Genomic DNA, 19,014 nt, shown 5'->3' with positions numbered 1-19,014 from the left:
GTAAATATTATGTTATATTAACACTCGGCTATAAAAACGGGAATGATCTGGGCCACTTTAAATGCAATGCAGTGTGGCGTTGCAATCTTTTGAGCGTTTCGAGACGAAAGTCTTCCAAAATAAAGTTACTGAACTATTACAAACTGCATTAGCAGTGTATACGTAATGTGAATATGAAAACGTATCCAGATGTCGATATCTTCATTTTTACCTAAGAGTTGAAGTTAAGCAAAAGTGTGTGTTCTCTTGCCACTCTAATAAACCTTTGTATAGACGTACAGAACTACGTACGAACAAAGTTTTAAGGCAAATACATCGAAGGACAGAGAACTTACCTAGCCACCTGATAGGCTATTAAAATATAATGATTGTTGAACTCAATTAGCATTTACTCAAATAGTGCCATTGTACCCTTTCACTCGAGAAGAACATCTTCACATTCCGGTAATTTTGCAATCATCGCCCATTCACATGACAGATACATTATCAAATATATAGAACATCTATCACTATTATCAATGTGTGCGTCAGATAGCTTGATAGTCAGATGTCCAAAACTATGTTATCAGCATATCTCGAAATACGAGTGCGATAGCTTTCGATAAAATGTGTTAAATTAGTACTTCATTTTGATAACATTTTAATCAATGTTTGCGTTCATATGACATTAAATACCCATAGGGGGATTGCCCCATCCACTGATAAACTGACAATGTCTGCACGTCGTTTAGCTACCAAATTGCATGTATTCTGCATAAATTGAACCAATATTAGAATGGTACACACCCTAACAGTAAGGTCACGTCAGCAAAGTTTCATCCACCGTAATCGTGTTCACTTTTTTCTTCTTGCAAAGTCTACATCAAGAAGAATCGATATAATAGAAATATCACAAGACTTTGAGATCCAGTTCCGGTATCAATTTTCAACGGTTTTGTTCTTCTTTAATATGCGTCGGCGTTAATTTGAAACAATGGCTTCCAAACGATCAAGTCAGCATGTGTCGAGGACAACGTTCCCGGTTGGAAGGGGACACATTGTGATCCCTGTAGAACCAACGGCGGTGATGCTGTGTAAAACCTGCCGACAATACCAGTGCCAGGAGTGCTTAATCAAGCATTTATTGAATGACACGATCCTTAATTTTTGAATAACCCCAACCTAACACTAATACCATGTTATGCAATGACGGAAAAATATCCACGCTATTAAAATATGTTGTTTCAGAGTATAGATATAATAAATGTAATAAAATTATATACAATACACCAATAATGGTACAAATTATATTTTAAACAAGTTTTAAAATGACAAGAAAAGTTGAATAGCATATTGGAGATTTTGTTCATATTGGTTGATGTTGTGCTACTTGAATGAAAAAACGTTTTGAATGTCATAATTACTGTAACGTCACTTTAGGCAAAACTTGTCAGTTTGTATTGCTTGCATAACAGGTGATACGAAAATGAAGACAACCAAGCATGTTATGCATGCCTCTTTAATAAAAGTTTGCTGGCTGTGAACCAATTTCTTATCTCAATATTGATTTGCGCATACTAGTATCGTAAAACCTTTTATTTGTGATAAGAAGGACAAATATTACTTAAGAATTTGATATTGTTAATCATTATTGCGTTCGGGATTGCGATGTACACATCATCCATATATACGTTAAATATGTTTCTTGTCAAACACACTTTATGGTGAAGATATGGCTGAAGGCTTCCAAACAACTGTACACGATCAAGTCGGCGGAAGGTCTCCAGACGCGTATCAAACATGTGCCGACGACAACGTTCCCGGTCGGAAGGGGAAACGTTGTGATCCCTGTAGAACCAACGGTAGGTGGAATTATGCGGTGGTGTTGTGTAAAACCTGCCAACAACACCAGTGTGAGGAGTGCTCAATGAACCACTCCTTGAATGACATCATGGTTGGACACGATCTACAAGGTTTGGAGGAAGATGACCAAAGGAAAATATGCACCAAACACAAGCAGGATTTAAACATATACTGTGTAGATCACGATGAAATGTGCTGTGGACTCTGTGGTGTAATGTACCATAAGCAATGCACTGAAGTCACTGATATCAAATCAGGTATGAAAATATCGCTTGCAAATTTACATGGCAGATGTGAATATATTGACAAAGGTGATGAAAAACGAATCCAAGCTTACCGCAGCCAGGTGAAAGACATTCCCGAACAAATCGATATCATGAAAAATGAGATAGATAAACTGTTTGATGATTTCAAGTGCAACGTTGTTCATAGTACCCGTGATGCAGTCAAGACTGAATCAAAGAAAATAGATGAAGAGAAAATAGTTCGAACGGCAATTACTAAAGATACTGATACAACATTAGCTACAAACATTGACGATTTCAATAGAATTCATTTGTTTACCAAAAAGATAAGACAACACAAAAATGCGATTTCAAAACAAGAGTCCGATAAACATGTTCTGGATTTCATTTTCGAATTCAACAAGACACTGCTTTCTTTCATACAAAGCGGACATGACATCGGTTCACTCCACATCGAGAAAACGTTCACCAAGGCAACATCCGGGTCGTTTGTACGTCCTTTTATGTTACGTTTGTTGGCGTCTAGGAATTTGAAGCAGAGTGAAAATGGTGATAGACAACCTTTCATCTCCGGTCTAGACTTCCTTCCAGACGGCAGAATTGTAGCTGTCGATAATCCTAACCTCAGCCTTATAGTGATTGATCAGCAGCTAAACAATCTGGCTTCACATCTCCTTGCTTCAACACCACAAGACATTGTCACAACTAGTGATAAAAATGTTGCTATTACCACCAGTAATTCCTGTAAGATCTTGAATTTTAATATAAACGCAGATGACACGATCATCGAATTACCGGCTTTTCACTGCGATCGATATTACGAATCTATATCCACCATGCCGGGAGATTGGTTTTGTGTCACCACGTTCGGACACAAGTACCCTGTGGGCATGGTTTCCGGTACTTTAGGGGAGAAGGAGTTTGAGCCCCATCTTCCAGTTAAACAGTTGAAATTTAATGAAGCCAACACTACATACATTCAAAACCGTCAAATTGTGGTTCTTGGCGACTTTTCCGATAATTCTGTTAACTTTCACGACGTAAGTGGCAACACCGTTATTACCACAGTCGTAAGACACGCCAGCATCAAGGGACCTCGTGGTGTCTGTGTAGGTCCCGGGGACTGCGTGTTTGTGTGTAGTAAGGACACTAACTCTATCGTGCAATTGTCTCCCACTGGAAGATTGATTGGATCTTGTAAAGTGGAAATGAGCATGCCCTATCGTGTGGCTGTGTCCAAGGACGGTACAAAGCTTGTGGTGTCGAGCATTGTCGATGGGAACAGAAAACTTCAGATTTATGAATTGCAATAAAACTACCCAGTACAGTGATATTCTTATTCAACGAAGTGAAATAATTGAATTCCTTATTCTGAGCTGTATATCGTATATAGTATCCCAGACACATTTATTACACATGAGAAGTATATCTTGTTGTTTAATGGCAAATATCTAACTACGTGAATGAATGTGTTGCTTTAATACATGCTTCCTTTTCATGTTGACTGTTTATCTTGTTAAATTGTTATAATAACTGTTGGTGTTGGTAGTCCAAACCCATTGACTGTACTTAATATGTTCGTGATAAATGGTTGAATAGCTTTGTGTGTGCTATTCGTGGAGTAGACATTGGATATCTTATAATCGTTATTATCATTACACTATTGTATCTATAGTTCGATATAAATTTATTACAATTACATTCCGTAATTATATTAATATTTATGAAGCATCTTAAAGCTGCCATATCACATATTAACCGTTTTACAATTTTTGTTTCGTATTTGAATGAGCAAATATTTACGTATGTATCTGCAAATCAGTGATAAGAGACTGCTGACAAAAGATCAGATCGCAGATTTTCATATTTCCGTTCAAAAAGTAATGATTTATGGCTAAAACCCTTACTAACGGTCTTATATGACTGGTTTACATGCATTGTTGCATGTATTAGCTAGTTCATATACAAAAACTAAAATAAATGTCAAAACTTGCAATCTGTGAGCGTGCAGCTTTAAATTAAGTTTTTTTTATTATTCCTTAATATCTACAATTTCGAAGGTATTTTTCCACATGTACATTATGTTTTGCTCATACATATATAGCTTTACCTTCTAATAAATTAACAACATAAAGTGGTGTTTTTATAACCGTACAACATTTGATTATACTCGATTATTGTATGAGTGGTAAAATAATCATGTTACACGTCCACTTCAGTAATATTTGATTATTAATCGTGATTACGACATTTGGAAATAATGGTATGTGTTCACGACATTCTAAGTCGTTCGGTTATTGGCTTGGTCTGGTTTAAAATAGTTTAATAGGTCAACACTTCAGGTCAAAATACATTGAAATAATTCAATTGAGGCCACATTTCTACCCGATGTTAATGAACCAAAAAATGTTCATTTATTTTGGATCAAGTATGAATATGAGTCATGCCTTATTATGACAGTAGTTTGCAATAACCACCGATGCATGACTGAATATTTACCCTTTGCAACGTCGGTACAGATATAAGTGTGACTTTAATCGGTTATTTTTATGAACATTATATTGATCCCAAATTAAAAGTGGGACTATTTGTATTTCCTTAGGGCTTAACAACCACATACTGATCCATAGGAGTATTGGGCGGACTAACCCACCCCCCAAAAATACCTTAGTGTTTTTTTTATTGATTACATGGTGAAAAACATTCGGACAACAATTTGATGAACAGCAATGCTAATAACAGGGAGGCATTCGTTACAGTGGCGTACGCCTTAGTCGGCGGGGCTACAATGCGAATACCGGAAAGGCATCGTTACAGCGGCGTACGCCTTAGTCAGCGGGTCTAAAATGCGAATACCGGGAAGGCACTAGTTACAGCGGCGTACGCCGGAGTCGGCGGGGCTACAATGCGAGTACCGGGAAGGCACTCGTTACAGTGGCGTACGCCGGAGTCGGCGGGGCTACAATGCGAGTACCGGGAAGGCACTAGTTACAGTGGCGTACGCCGGAGTCGGCGGGGCTACAATGCGAATACCGGGAAGGCACTAGTTACAGCGGCGTACGCCGGAGTCGGCGGGGCTACAATGCGAGTACCGGGAAGGCACTAGTTACAGCGGCGTACGCCGGAGTCGGCGGGGCTACAATGCGAGTACCGGGAAGGCACTCGTTACAGTGGCGTACGCCGGAGTCGGCGGGGCTTAAATGCGAATACCGGGAAGGCACTCGTTACAGCGGCGTACGCCGGAGTCGGTGGGGCTACAATGCGAGTACCGGGAAGGCACTCGTTACAGTGGCCTACGCCATGTCGGAGTTAGCGGGGCTACAATATGAACAAGAAAAAAGTTGATGCATAGCATCAAGTCGGCGCAATGAAAAACGTGCATGCAGATAACCAAAAATGGTTACTATTTCAATGATAATATTGTGTTTTATGTTGGGTGTACATATGCTCGAAGGACATTATGGTTAATAATATTGTTACAATAGTTTAAGCCCGGAATTAAAGATATTCTTTTTTTCCCCAAGCTAATCCTCCGGTTAAAACAAAATTATAACAAATATATTAGGGATGCAAACGAATATTCGAATAGTCGATCGAACGTTTGGTATTCAAATGTCAAAATCGGTATTCGAATATTAGATTTTTTTAATAAATAAAAAATAAATCTTTTTGCTACCACAGTCATATTGTGTATACTTTTCGTTTCTCTTGTTCTTACAACGAATGTTCCCTAGTGTCGGAGGCGTATTTTTAAAATATACATACGTTTCTTCGGATGAAATAGAGTCAATGGTCTAATACATAGATTTCAATAGCATGAAATTCACCTTTTATTTGTACCGGCATGTTATGTTAATTCCTTGGTTTATATTTTGTATAAGTTTTTGTAACACATTTCACTCATGATATGAGTGTATAGAACGGGGATAAATCACTATACATCAAAGGGGAATTATCTGGAGTTCATTTCTTCGAATGTCATTTTCAAAACAAACAATTAAGCTCAAGATTAATTTTTCAAAACTCGGCATTTTTGCTGTCACCAAGGGAGATTACTGCTTAGGAGGTTTACAAACATAAATGATATTTTAATAGTACCGTGTAACCTTTATCTATTTGATATCAAACAGAACACCTCGGCCTTTCTCGGAGATGGCGGAGTTGTTATGATTGAGTTGGTATTAAAATCAAAATTTTCAAAATGATAAGCAGGGCTGTTATGTTTTAAGGTTTCATTATCAATTAAAGTTTTATAAAACAAACTAAACTTCATATTTTATCATGCAATGTGGAAACTATTGAAAGCATTGTTCTGCAATTTATGAACTATAAGTCCCTAAGTTGGAATATTTCTTAAGTAACATCAAATATAGTCGGCGCCCAGAAGGGCGCCGACTAATAACGGACAGGGCGAACGCCGGAGAAAGCGCGGCTACAATAGGAATAGCTTGTAGGCACTCTTTACAGTGGCGTACGCCGGAGACAGCGGGGCTTCAATAGGATTACCGGGAAGGCACTCGTTACAGTGGCGTACGAAGGAGGCTTAACTACGAATAGTGGGACACTGTCGACTCTACAGTTTTCACTAGGATTTGGGTCATCCTTATAATGTGATTATTTTAGATTAATTTACATTAGACGTTACTTCAAAGGGTAAAGCACCCTCTAGAATACTTACACATAAATTGTGTAATTACACCAAGCCACGCGATCATACATTCCTATATATGTATATACATGTACATCTATGAGTACCATGCATTCGGCCATTTAATAGTTTATCGGGGTGTTTCGGAAATGGTTTAGAAAATGGTACTTAATTACGAAAAAAGAGACGGTGAAACCCGCCGACATTTTCAAGATGTCTATGTGACGTTATTTGTATTTTACAACCGCTGTAACGAGCTGTGCTACTCTATTGTAAAATGTTATATTATATAATCATTAACATCTTAAGTGTATATTTTGTCAGGTTCTTCCTGTTTGATACGGTCTTTCGTCTACGCTTCATATAATAAGCATATTACTCATGAGCGCAGCACACGAGCGAAAGAAATCTGCCCTATTGTTATTTGGTAAGTAAAACTTAAGTACTGAAACTATTTTCTCAGTCATTAAAGTTGCAAAATAAAGCAAATATACGTATTACATACTTATGCGCATGTTTACTTTTTCGTACTTTTAACGTTGCATTGGAGACAATGAGTTGTGTGGATTTTTTTTTATTTTCCGCGCCAAATTTATTATAAAAACTAACATTTCCGCTTGTTACCATTGAAGTTTACGAACAGATACTTATTATATGTCCCATGAATAGACAGACAGCCGTCGATGAAGCGACACTATATCATATTCACTGCGGTTTCTCATTTTCCTGATCGAAATATAGAATGTTATTAAATTGATAAATTCAATGGTATTTTCCCGGTTTTCTTTTCATATTCTTATTGGTTTACAAGTAAGCAGTTATTGTTTTCTTTTATTAACTAAATGTTCTTGTCAACGGAATGAGCTTAGATTATTTCTTTAGATCATTAATGTCAATAATAGATGCATGTAATAATATAAGATAAAGCAATCGCACACCATTATATATGTATATAAATGGAATAAAACACGAGGCTGTAAAGGAGTTGGCATCTTAAAAATAAATTGTTGACTAGTGAATAAGATCTGATATTCAAAGGCTCACTAGTCGATAATTGTATCATATTATATGCATTTTTAGACAGATAAAACCCTTACCTCGTCTATAAGTTATGCTCTTATATTCTATTAAATTATTAAATGTTGCACTGAACGTGCATTACGTCTTGATTCTTTAAGTTCACATTATTTTAATGAAGTGTTTATATCAAAGTGCACGACGAATTTTGAGGAATTACATTAGAATATAGGATAATTGTTTGCTTTAGTGTAAGATGGCCGTAACGTTGTTTTGAAATAACTGTTTGAATGTTAGAATGACTAATATATACAATAGTATAATTATTAAATGGCTGTCTAAATAATTTATCTAACTTCCTTTGCATACTAGTCAATGTTTAGAATACGTACTCTAAAAGTAATCATTCAACCCATCGTCATAGAATATATACTCCCAGATGACTTTTAAAATTATAATATTTCAGAATAAAACCATCGACCCGTGTGTTTCATCATACCTATTAAACCAATATTTATTTCTATAACTTAAATAAAGGTGACCTTGTCGACTTTAACATATACGCACCATACACGGTAAATATATGTGCTTTATCATTCGCCGTATTCAAAAAGAAGAGGCAATCTGGATTATATAAAACAAATTGTATCAAGTGTTAAAATTAAAGGTAAAACTTGATCCAAAACGAATTGAATTTGAACTCTCGTTTCGTTACCTAATGATAAATACCACAAGGGAAAGGTTTATCATGTATGCGCCACTGACGTCACTTAACTGATAGTTGCGATACAAGCCATGGTATATATATAAGTAGCCTCGTACAGTCTTAAGTGATACACCGTAACGATTTATATTGTGGAAACGGAAACATATAATACGTATAAATAGATACATGAGGAAAATCCTCTATGATTTAAACGGTGAAATGCATGTCATTTCATCAAACGCACCGATTAAGCGTAGCATGTCAGGGAATTGAAGATTTAATTAAATGCGTTCGTTGACTGTATGATTGTAATCGCATGGCAGTATTATCTACGCACAGAAAGAACAAAATGCTATCACATATACTAAATATAATATAATCAATCTATCAAAATGATTTCAAACAGCCGTTGTATGTTGCACATGAATGTCGTCCTTTTTTAGACAATATAATTATATATAGAATTAGAATAATCATCATAGATCCTTCGTGCATGTGGTACTATTAGATTATAAATCATTCTATTTCGATGGTCTCATGCTCCATGTGTATTAATTTCATGTCAATCTTGTTGGTAAACATGCAGTGTATACACTTGACAACTCTGTTCATGTAGTTGGCAAAACATAAATTCGTTGGTTGTTTATTTGACTATAAATCTATGAGGAACTTTTGAAATTAAAACGGTATTTGTTATTATTATTAGTCTGTTTAAACATGTTTGCAATGTGATTAAAAGTTTTGTATGTAATTGTGATACTTGGATGTGCACCAACGGGCCATCACATCATCGAGCGAACGACTACATGTCGTAGGAGGAAGGATTTCAGTTCAATATTGGGTGTATTTCATACACATACACATTTATAACAAACATGAATTGCATGTGATAAACCTTTTTCTAATGACTAAATAATGCATAGATGGTAAATATTCATTACTGATAACAATATTGTAGCTGAACACGCACAAATATTAAATGATTGGTGAGTGATAAAACATTTACTGTATTCGTTTATCGTCTCTTAAGGTAGAAATACCGTGTTTCCTGCACCGTGACGTAAAAGTAAAAATGGTAATTCTTTAAAATTAGCTTGGAAACCTTAATACGAACCATGGTATTCATCCTTTTTGGTATATTAAAACATTTGTTTTAATTGTGGTAAATCTTATTTGAAAATTAGAATGCATAATTAACTCACAACTAAGACTTTATAAGCGTTTTATTATATATTATGACAGACAGACAGGTAAACATGAGTGTTATTCTCGTAAACATGTATAAGGAAGTTTGTTATCATGTATCTTCACTACTTTGACTGCTCCGAAATATCGATTCACTAAAGCTGTCGTCGCCATCATGCTTTTATCTCAGAACCCCGTGGTGCGTCCACTTGCACGCACGTGATGATCATAATTTCTAGCACACCGGATAGGCATTTCCGGTGAATTCAGCCGTGCTGGAAAACTCCATCTGGCACCCCCCCCCCCCATGCCAGATGAGTCACGCGCTGTGACGTAATAATTTCAATTTATTTTATAATACACGTTATGTAATCATAATTATGAAATTTAAATAGATGAGTTCCACTAACATTAACTTTACAAAATCAAACTTTAAAAAACAAAACAAAATAACCCTTAAAAGAGGTAATGTCGAAGGAACTTTTTGACGTATGCAGTGAATACAAATTACTGCGCGTCATGACGTCAGTAAACATCATCGCACGCGCTTTTTGGTGATATGTACAAAAATGCGCCTTTTTATATATTTTCTTCACAAAATATGTTATTTAATGTATGCTAGAAATTTTTTATCATGTGTGTCCGTTTCGGATAGAAAAATCCGACCCTCGGGCACGCTGCGTTGCCGGTAACTCGGCAAGCCTCGTTACCTGGCAACGCAGGTGCCCTCGGGTCGGATTTTTCTATCCGGAACGGAAACACATGACAGATATTGTTAGTATGTATGTCTCAATATTTATGTTATATCCTTTCGAATACCGCTACCGTACATCGACGCGCTACCGTAGCCGCCTAATGCAGACCAATTGTTCAAGGGTGCTGGTTACCGCTACTGTTTTACTGTAGGAATACTGTAGGCGACTGAAACGTACCGAAAAAATAGGTACATCCAGTTCCACAGCCGCAAAATGCACATTTTCCACAAATTTGTGGTACGTTTTTCATTAAAATAAGAAGGATTGTGAATTTTAAAAACAGCATTAGTACGCTATGGTACTTGGTCTTAGAAACAGTAACTACACTACGGTATTTCTTTAAAATTTAAGAACCATGCAAAACTAAGCAACGGTATTTCTCTAAAAATCATAATTTAACATTATTCGGCTGTGGCTTTTGTAAACCTGCTTTGATATCACATTATGGTTATGCTTTTCATATGAATCAAAAATGCGCTATGGTATCACTATCGAATTCGAAAAAAATGAGCAAAACTGCGCTGTAGTATAATTGTGAAATATAGTTATGCTTTACGGACCTGTTTGTTTAGTTCGATAAAGTCGACTTTTTAAGATTTTAATGTACATAAGTGCACTTTAGTAACGCTCTAAATTCTAGAAATAAGCAAAACTACGCTGCGGTATTTTCGGTTTAAACATAACTAACCAGCATTACACTGCTCTGGATACAATACTTAGGCGAATTAAATTGCGCTTGAATGTCATTGAACGCTAATTACGCACCCTAAAACTGTTGAAATGTTAGCTAGTGTTTTATCTCTAACATTCTCCAGGAGTCGCAACTGGTCAGTACTTTCCCACAATACAATTCCGAATTCACGTTAATTAAATAATTATCTTGCAAATATATCAAGCTTATCACCCTTAATTGTCAGCGGACAATTTGGGATGTGCATTCCTCGAATAATTTACGCGATGTTTCATTAAACGCACATAATTTGTTGGATTGCGATGGACGATGGGTAAGTTAATGATGTTTCTAATTCTTTAAAATTCAAATAACAAACTATAATTTACAAATGTTATTTTTAACGCACGTACAGCTGAGCGCCTTGCAACATCTATAACTATTTTTATTCGTAATCATGATCTAAAGGTGATACTTCATTTCATGTATATCTTACCGGGTTAAATTATACATATCAACGTTTATTTTGACTTCAAACTAGTTGTGGTAGTTTATGCAACAACACATTCGTTATCCTTTTTTAATTATCTATAAACATTCACATGATAATAATAATACAATATATTACTCATAATAGTAAAAAAACATCTTCTTTTTTTAAATAGGAATCCGCCATATCCATTTTAAGAAATAAGCTCAATTCAAAACTTATAAAAACATTTTATTTTTAAATGTAGTACACAGTGTATAGTTAGTACCGAATATTTGATTTAAGTGCCATATATTAACACTTTAAGTTTTAAATAAAATTCAAAGAAATGATTCTATTCTAGGACGGGCCCGTCGCTTGCTGATGTAAAATCAGCAATGCAAAAAAACAATGAAGAGGTCCTCCAAAGATATTTTGGGGAAATAAAACGTCACATCTTCGAAGACGAAAAGGTTGCTAAGCAGGCCATACTTGAAGAAGATGATTTGGCATCTTGTCTTCTGCCAACTGATGTTCCATTTCAAGATGTATTCCCGGCAAAGTCTACTGGAGATGGAAACTGCTTCTTTAACAGCGCCTCTATTAGCATTCGAGGTATGATCTGAACATTATTCAATTATAATTTAAAATGATAATTTTAAAGACTGTAATTTTGAAGAAATATGTACATCGGGGCTTTTAATATTTGCACATATCCTTGTAGAAATTTATGTTGTTTAAATGTGTACTAAATTTAGCCTTTTTATTGTTTTTGTTTAAAAAAAAACGGTATTGAAAACAAACAAGACTCATTAAGCTCTGTGTTTAAAGGAAACAATTATATATATGTGTATATATATATATAAAAATAAAACATATGAAAAGTATATTTTTCATACATCTTTGACAATATATCATTTATTTGTAACATGTCTACAGACGCTACATAACACTAAAGTTCATTTTAATTGGCGCATTCACGTGTATAAGCAATTTATTGCATTCTAGCAAGTATTAATGCATATGCATGTTTTGGCTAGGTAAGACATTAATAAGCAAGCTTGTAACACATTATAGACACAATTAACTTTGATCAATCGTGCACATGTAATTGTCGTAATCTAACTAAGCTATCGAGATACACAAGTTTTGCTTTAATTTTCTTAAATAAATATATATAACTATTTAATTAATGTAATTCAGGAGATGAGTCGTACGCTAACTATTTGAGAGTGGCTGTTGCCATAGAATTGTATCTTCACGCGAAAGAATACTCGACCCACGAATGTATTGACCTGGCATTATTACACCCTGATACCAGCCTGGCAAGAAGAAGTTATGAGACTATCTGCTTGACCGATAAAGGTGCTAAGTATTTTAGCGACAACAATGACCTGCCAAACGCTATTAAAACAGTAGCGATTGAAACATGTGATACAAAATCATGGTCAGCGCTTTTGCACTTTTGGGCCCTGTCTTCTGTTCTAAAAAGAAAAATATGGTCGATTTATCCTGATGTTAATAAGGCCATCCGACCATTGTATCACTGTGAGATAAGACCAATCAATGCACATGATCTTTCTACTGCCAGGAGACCCGTATATATAATGTGGAGTAGGGACGGAAGTCTTGATAACAGAAGTGGAACGATTTTCGAGCCTAATAATTTTGTTCCACTTATCAGTAAACGTAACTGTGTGGAATATTTCGACAGCGATGATGACCTTTTGTTATCTCAAATAGACCTTTCGATGTTAACAGGAGCTATTGAAGGCGAACCAACTGATGGAACAACAAATGCAAAGCAAAACAAACAAACTGAAATTCCGTTACAAAATCGTCATGAATTTGAAATAACAGACCGTACTGCAGATGACATGAAACCCGCCACAACAGTGAATAAACCAACCGAAAAGCCATTTCAAGATCGGTGTGAAGTTGACAAGGAAACCGTTGCGACGGAAGATGAACCGCCCGCAACTACTTTATCAGATCGCTGCAAATCATCTGAAACAGAAGATACACAACCAAGAAGTTCATTATCAGGTTGCTGCACATTGGATATTGACACCAATGAAATTGAAAAACAACAACAAGATATCTATTATCAGATCACCATAATGTTAACATTGACACCAAAGCGACTGAAAATCCATTACCAGATGGTTGCACTGTTGACATGGAAACCACAATAGATAAAGTAATCGAACCTCATTTATCAGACGGCTGTAATGTTGACATGGAAACAACTGCAAAAATAAATATGCAAACCACATATCAATTACCAGATAGTTTTGCAGCTGACAAGGTAACCTCTGCACTTGAAGATATACCACCAAACTGTTGCAAAGTTGACGTTGAAACTACTGCAATGGAAGATAATTCACCTGGGACTACATTACCAGATCGCCAGGACGTTCACATTGAATTATCTGTAACGGAAGATGATCATAATAGAACCACATTACCAGATGTTTGCAACATCGATATGAAAACCACTTCAATCATGGCCACCATAATGAATGTTGATTTACCAACCAAACGTCCACCAGATGAATGTACAATTAACATGGAAACCACAGCAATTAAAGATGAAGAAACCGCGACTCAATTATCAGATCGCTGTGATGTCGAAATGGAAACAACTAAGATTGCAAATATACAAACCAAAAATCAATTACCAGACAGTTGTACAGGTGACAAGGAAACCTACTATAACCTACAGACAACTACTGCGAATGAAGACATTCAGGAACCGAAATGTACAGACATTGACGACATGTTTTCCTCATGTGATGAGATTCCATTGGCAAAATTATCAAATCGCCAGAATGTTGCGCCTAATGAGACTTTTACGAGTGACCGTACAGAAGACAAAAAATGATTCATGCACTACCTCTGACGAGCTACCGATTCAAGTTCTGATTGAAAGAGAAAAAGAAAAAATATCAAAAGCAAGAAAAGACATGTCGAGGTCAGTGAGCACCCTTAAACGTACAAAGAAGAAACAAAAAACCCCAGATAAGATGCCAAAATGTGAACAAGAAAGTGACGTCGACATATTGACAGATGAATATGAAAGTGATATTGAATTTCAAAACATCATACCTTTTTCTGATTCGTCGAGCTCCGATTGCAGTGATACAGATATTGATGAGGAGCAGGGAGTGCCACTAAAATGGACAAAACTTTTGAAACACCATGGAAATGTAGAGTTCACTGGCCCTCCTTCTGGTGCTACAGAAGACTATTCGTCTTCTCTGGATCCATTATAATATTTCTTTGAAATATTTCCAAAAGAGCTGTTTCCCTTGCTAACAAAATCAACAAACGACTATGTTCCAATTTATAGGGATAGACAGCGAAAACTGAAGAACGATCCTTATTGGTCAGATGCAAAATACAAAGTCATCACAGAAGAAGACATTAAAGCATATTTCGGCATTAGGATACTTATGGGTATAAACAAGCTGCCACAAGTTCTGGATTATTGGTCAACAAATCCCTCTATGAGGAATGAACGAATTGCATCAACTATGTCACGACAGAAGTTTCTCACAATACAGAGGTACTTTCACATAAACGATCCAACGCAAGACCCAACTAGATTGAAAGACCATGATGTTGCTAAGAAAAAACTTGAAAGAGATCCTTTGTTCAAAGTGTCTCCACTTATGGAAGCTGTGAGAGAAAACAGCATGACTAAATACAACATGCATCAAAACATATCTGTTGATGAGGCAATGATTAAATGTCACGGTCAACATTCGAGCATCGTTGGTGCTCCAAACAAGCCAGCTAAAAGAGGATTCAAAATTTTTGTCTGTGCTGATGCCGTCTCGGGATATCTCTGGAATTTCCAGGTGTACCTACGTTGAAAGAAAGAAGTAGGCTTAACACAAAGAGTTGTAGAGAATTTAACGGAAAACGTCACAGGACGAAACCATGTTGTATTTGTAGACAAGTTTTACACATCAGTTCCCCTCGCCCTCTCTTTGCTTGACAAATCGACACATTTGTGTGGCTCCTTTAACACCGGTAGGAAACATTGGCCTCAAGATTTGAAGATCACTAAATCAGTCCACAAAAAAGATGACAAAGTGAGGATGCTTAGCAGAGGGGATCATATGACACGACAGACCAAGGATGGAAAGCTTGTGGCCACGGTATGGAAAGACTCTAAACATGTATTCAACCTGAGTACATGTTTCAATCCGATTACAAATAGCAGGCAGGACACAGTTTTGAGGAAAAAGGTTAATACAGAAGGGAAAGTGGGAAAAATCAGAGTACTCATGTCCGCCAGCTATTGTTGAGTTTAATAAATACATGGGTGGCGTGGACAGACATGACCACCTCAGAAGCAATTACAGTGTGCAAAGGTCAAGCGTTCGTTGGTGGACCTATTTCTTATGGTTTGCCGTGGACATCTCGCTGGTCAATAGTTTCATCATGTACAAGGCAGTCAATCCACGGGCTACCCATAAACGGTTTCAGAGAATGGTAATACCTTCTTTTACAGTAGACGCAAACCTGCTTCAGAATGAAAAACATAACCATAATCGTATTAAATAAAATAAAATAATTACAAGTAATACCAAAATGAAGCATCAATACCATATTTAAAATGAAAAAAGTTGTTAAATGTTTATATTTTGTATCTATTTTAGGTTGCGGAACAACTAATCGGCGGGTATAGCTCACGCATAAGAAAATCCAAACAAACAAGCGCCATTGGTGTACTTGACAGGGAGTTTGCTGTCTCACACGAGCTTACCACTATCCCAGGTCGAACCAGAGCATGTCGTTACTGCAGCATAACGAAACAAAAAACTACAGGCGGGCAACGGACTAGAACTTCATCATTTGGCTGTGTGCAGTGCAGAGTCAGCTTGCACAGGTAACATATAATTAGAATAATAATTTAAGTTGCATAAAATATAATAAAACTTAAATGAAATTGTTTGATGCCTTATTATAAAACTTGTATAATAATTATTTTCTTTTTAGGGAATGTTTTCTTCCGTATCATGATATTGCCTCTAAAAAAGGCCGAATGGAGGACAAGTCCACCCAGACTTCGGCTCCAGAAACACCGAAGAAAGAAAAAACGACTCCAGGATCAAGGGGTATGTATGTTAAACATTGACAATAATGTTTGTATTTGTTTAATGGCGTTTTATAGTTAAACACTATATTGCTGTTTTTAAATTAAAAAAATGAAAGGTATGACTGTATCTAAAGTTAATCAAAATGCATACATTTAATTATTTGATTTAAATGACACACATTTACATTTCAGACCCAAGTTCAAGAAAGCGCCGTTTAGATCACTCAGGTATTAAAATAAATTTGCAATAATGTATTGATGGAATAATAGTAAGAAGATATTGATCAAGTGTCAACTAACTTTGCCGAAATATATATTATATTAATCATATATGTAATTTATGTTTTAGTTACTGATACACCATTGCGGAGGTCTCCACGAAAATTAGCCGCCACCAAGAGGAGAAAGTAATCTTCTTACAAAGAAGGTATCTACAATAAAAAAATCAACGGACACATAATATTTTTAAACACTGTAATGGTATTAAACATGTTACGCTTCAACTGAAAACATCTCAAAAAACACGCATAAATACTGCAATTGTCGCTTACAATGTGTCCTTATATTCAATATTCATCCATTCATGTGTTTTTGTTTTACAGACCGAAGTTACTGCATCGCATCAGAAACTCCACTAGACTGTGTTGCCGACTGGTGTTGTTTACCGTGCCTTATCATGTGACATTTTTACAAGAGAATAGTTATAGTCAGATACTTTGTTTTATGTATTGGTATTTGCTTTGCCTGTTTTTTATTACGTACATGTATTCTTTGTTAATATAGAGGATCTTTACTACTTAACAATCAATAATTTTATAGATGATCATCATCCATATGTTTCGCTATGACCTTATGATGTAAATACCTTGATAATGGATCTTTATCTTAGTTCCTTGATGTTTCATAGTATTAGAATAGACACCGTTCTATTTATAAATAATAAAATATAAAACAATAAAACTTCTGCAATCATTAGTTTGATTTGTTTAATTGTATTTTTTCGATTTGTACATTACATGGGATGTGCCTAAAAACTAGAGTGAGTTTGTGATGACTGCTTTAGAATAATGCACGGTTACCACAGCGTATTTGTGCACACTTATTTCTGTCATACATAGCATTCCAGAGAGTGTTTATGTGGATTACTTCAATTATGTTCGGATACTGTAGTATACTAATGCATAAATTTATGAAAATAATAAACGTCCTGCAACGTTGCTTTTCACAACTTCTAAAGCAATGTTCCTTTGTTATTTTGGAAACCCTTCCTTCTACTACCGTTAAACACAAATGCTGTTTTTGAAATATTCAATATTAACCGTAACGTATTTATGAAGAACAAAACAAACACTGACATTGAGTTACAACAAACGGCAGAACTGCCATAGTGTATTTATGCGCGAACACTTGGTTTAATTTCAAGATTGATAAAGACAACATACAGCTCCGGCACTTTTGAAATATTTAAAGATGAAATGAATGTTCTGGGATTACCATAGTGTATTATTGTATTTAATAATATCCCTATTTTTATAACCGTTTGAAATATCTACAAAACTCGCCTAAAGTACTTTTATAAAAATGAATTAGAAACTAATAGTGCGAGTATTGCCGAAGACGATAAAAACCACAATCTACATTTCACAGGACTACCATTGCGCTGTATTGCATGTGCGTTTACCTTCTGAGGATGTTAAACAATTTAATTACTACAATATACGTCTACGGTTATTGTAACACTTTTTCAATACTCAACATATCCGTAGTGTATTAATGAGAATTATGCATTTTTGCGAAGAGTACCTAAGCGTAATTATGCTAATATGTCATATTTTTTAATAAGTTTATATTTTAAAAGCCGTTAAATATTAAAACCGATAAAGTACATTATATAGCATGCACATGTCTGTAAAAAGTTTGAGTAAAATGAAAAATGTATATTTGTACTAGAACATTGCCTTATTAAGAATAATATTTACGTCACAAATTCATGAAATGCAAGATTGATTTAATTGGGGTGTTTTAATATGTAATTTTATATACTATATTATGTGCGTTATTAATTTATTTTATTCTACAGGACAAGTGTACTATTTTAAAATTGATAACCGTTAAACTTTATTGATAACGCATCTTGATCGTGAGATTTTAGACTCTGCATTTAGCAAAACATGTACAAGATTACAAAAGTTAGCGGTATTCCGACGCTGTACGATAGCGGTAACCAGGAGGCGCAATTTTAAGTACGGTTTACACTGCTGCGGTAGTTCACCGGTGTATGATAGAGGTAATGGAGACACTCGAATTTAGGGTCTGCATTAGGCGGCTATGGTAGCGGAAAGGATATGGGTCAATAGCAGTGGAAAC

General features: G+C 35.7%; 1 protein-coding gene and 1 long non-coding RNA gene across 2 annotated transcripts; both read left to right on the top strand.

The window, feature by feature from the left end:
* Positions 1 to 1,711: 1,711 nt before the first annotated feature.
* On the top strand, positions 1,712 to 3,400 carry LOC128219369 (uncharacterized). Its single transcript, XM_052927177.1, has one exon. It carries the CDS (start codon positions 1,712 to 1,714, stop codon positions 3,398 to 3,400), a length of 1,689 nt encoding a protein of 562 aa, XP_052783137.1.
* Positions 3,401 to 16,838: 13,438 nt separating this feature from the next.
* On the top strand, positions 16,839 to 17,336 carry LOC128219727 (uncharacterized). Its single transcript, XR_008258640.1, has 3 exons — positions 16,839 to 16,875; positions 16,997 to 17,074; positions 17,250 to 17,336. It is a non-coding gene; the product is annotated as an uncharacterized LOC128219727 (long non-coding RNA).
* Positions 17,337 to 19,014: the final 1,678 nt, after the last annotated feature.

This window comes from Mya arenaria, chromosome 15, assembly GCF_026914265.1.
Source record: "Mya arenaria isolate MELC-2E11 chromosome 15, ASM2691426v1".
Classification (NCBI taxonomy): Eukaryota; Metazoa; Mollusca; class Bivalvia; order Myida; family Myidae; genus Mya; species Mya arenaria.
The sequence above is the reverse complement of the archived record's forward strand: the minus strand, read 5'-3'. Positions and strand labels throughout refer to the sequence as shown.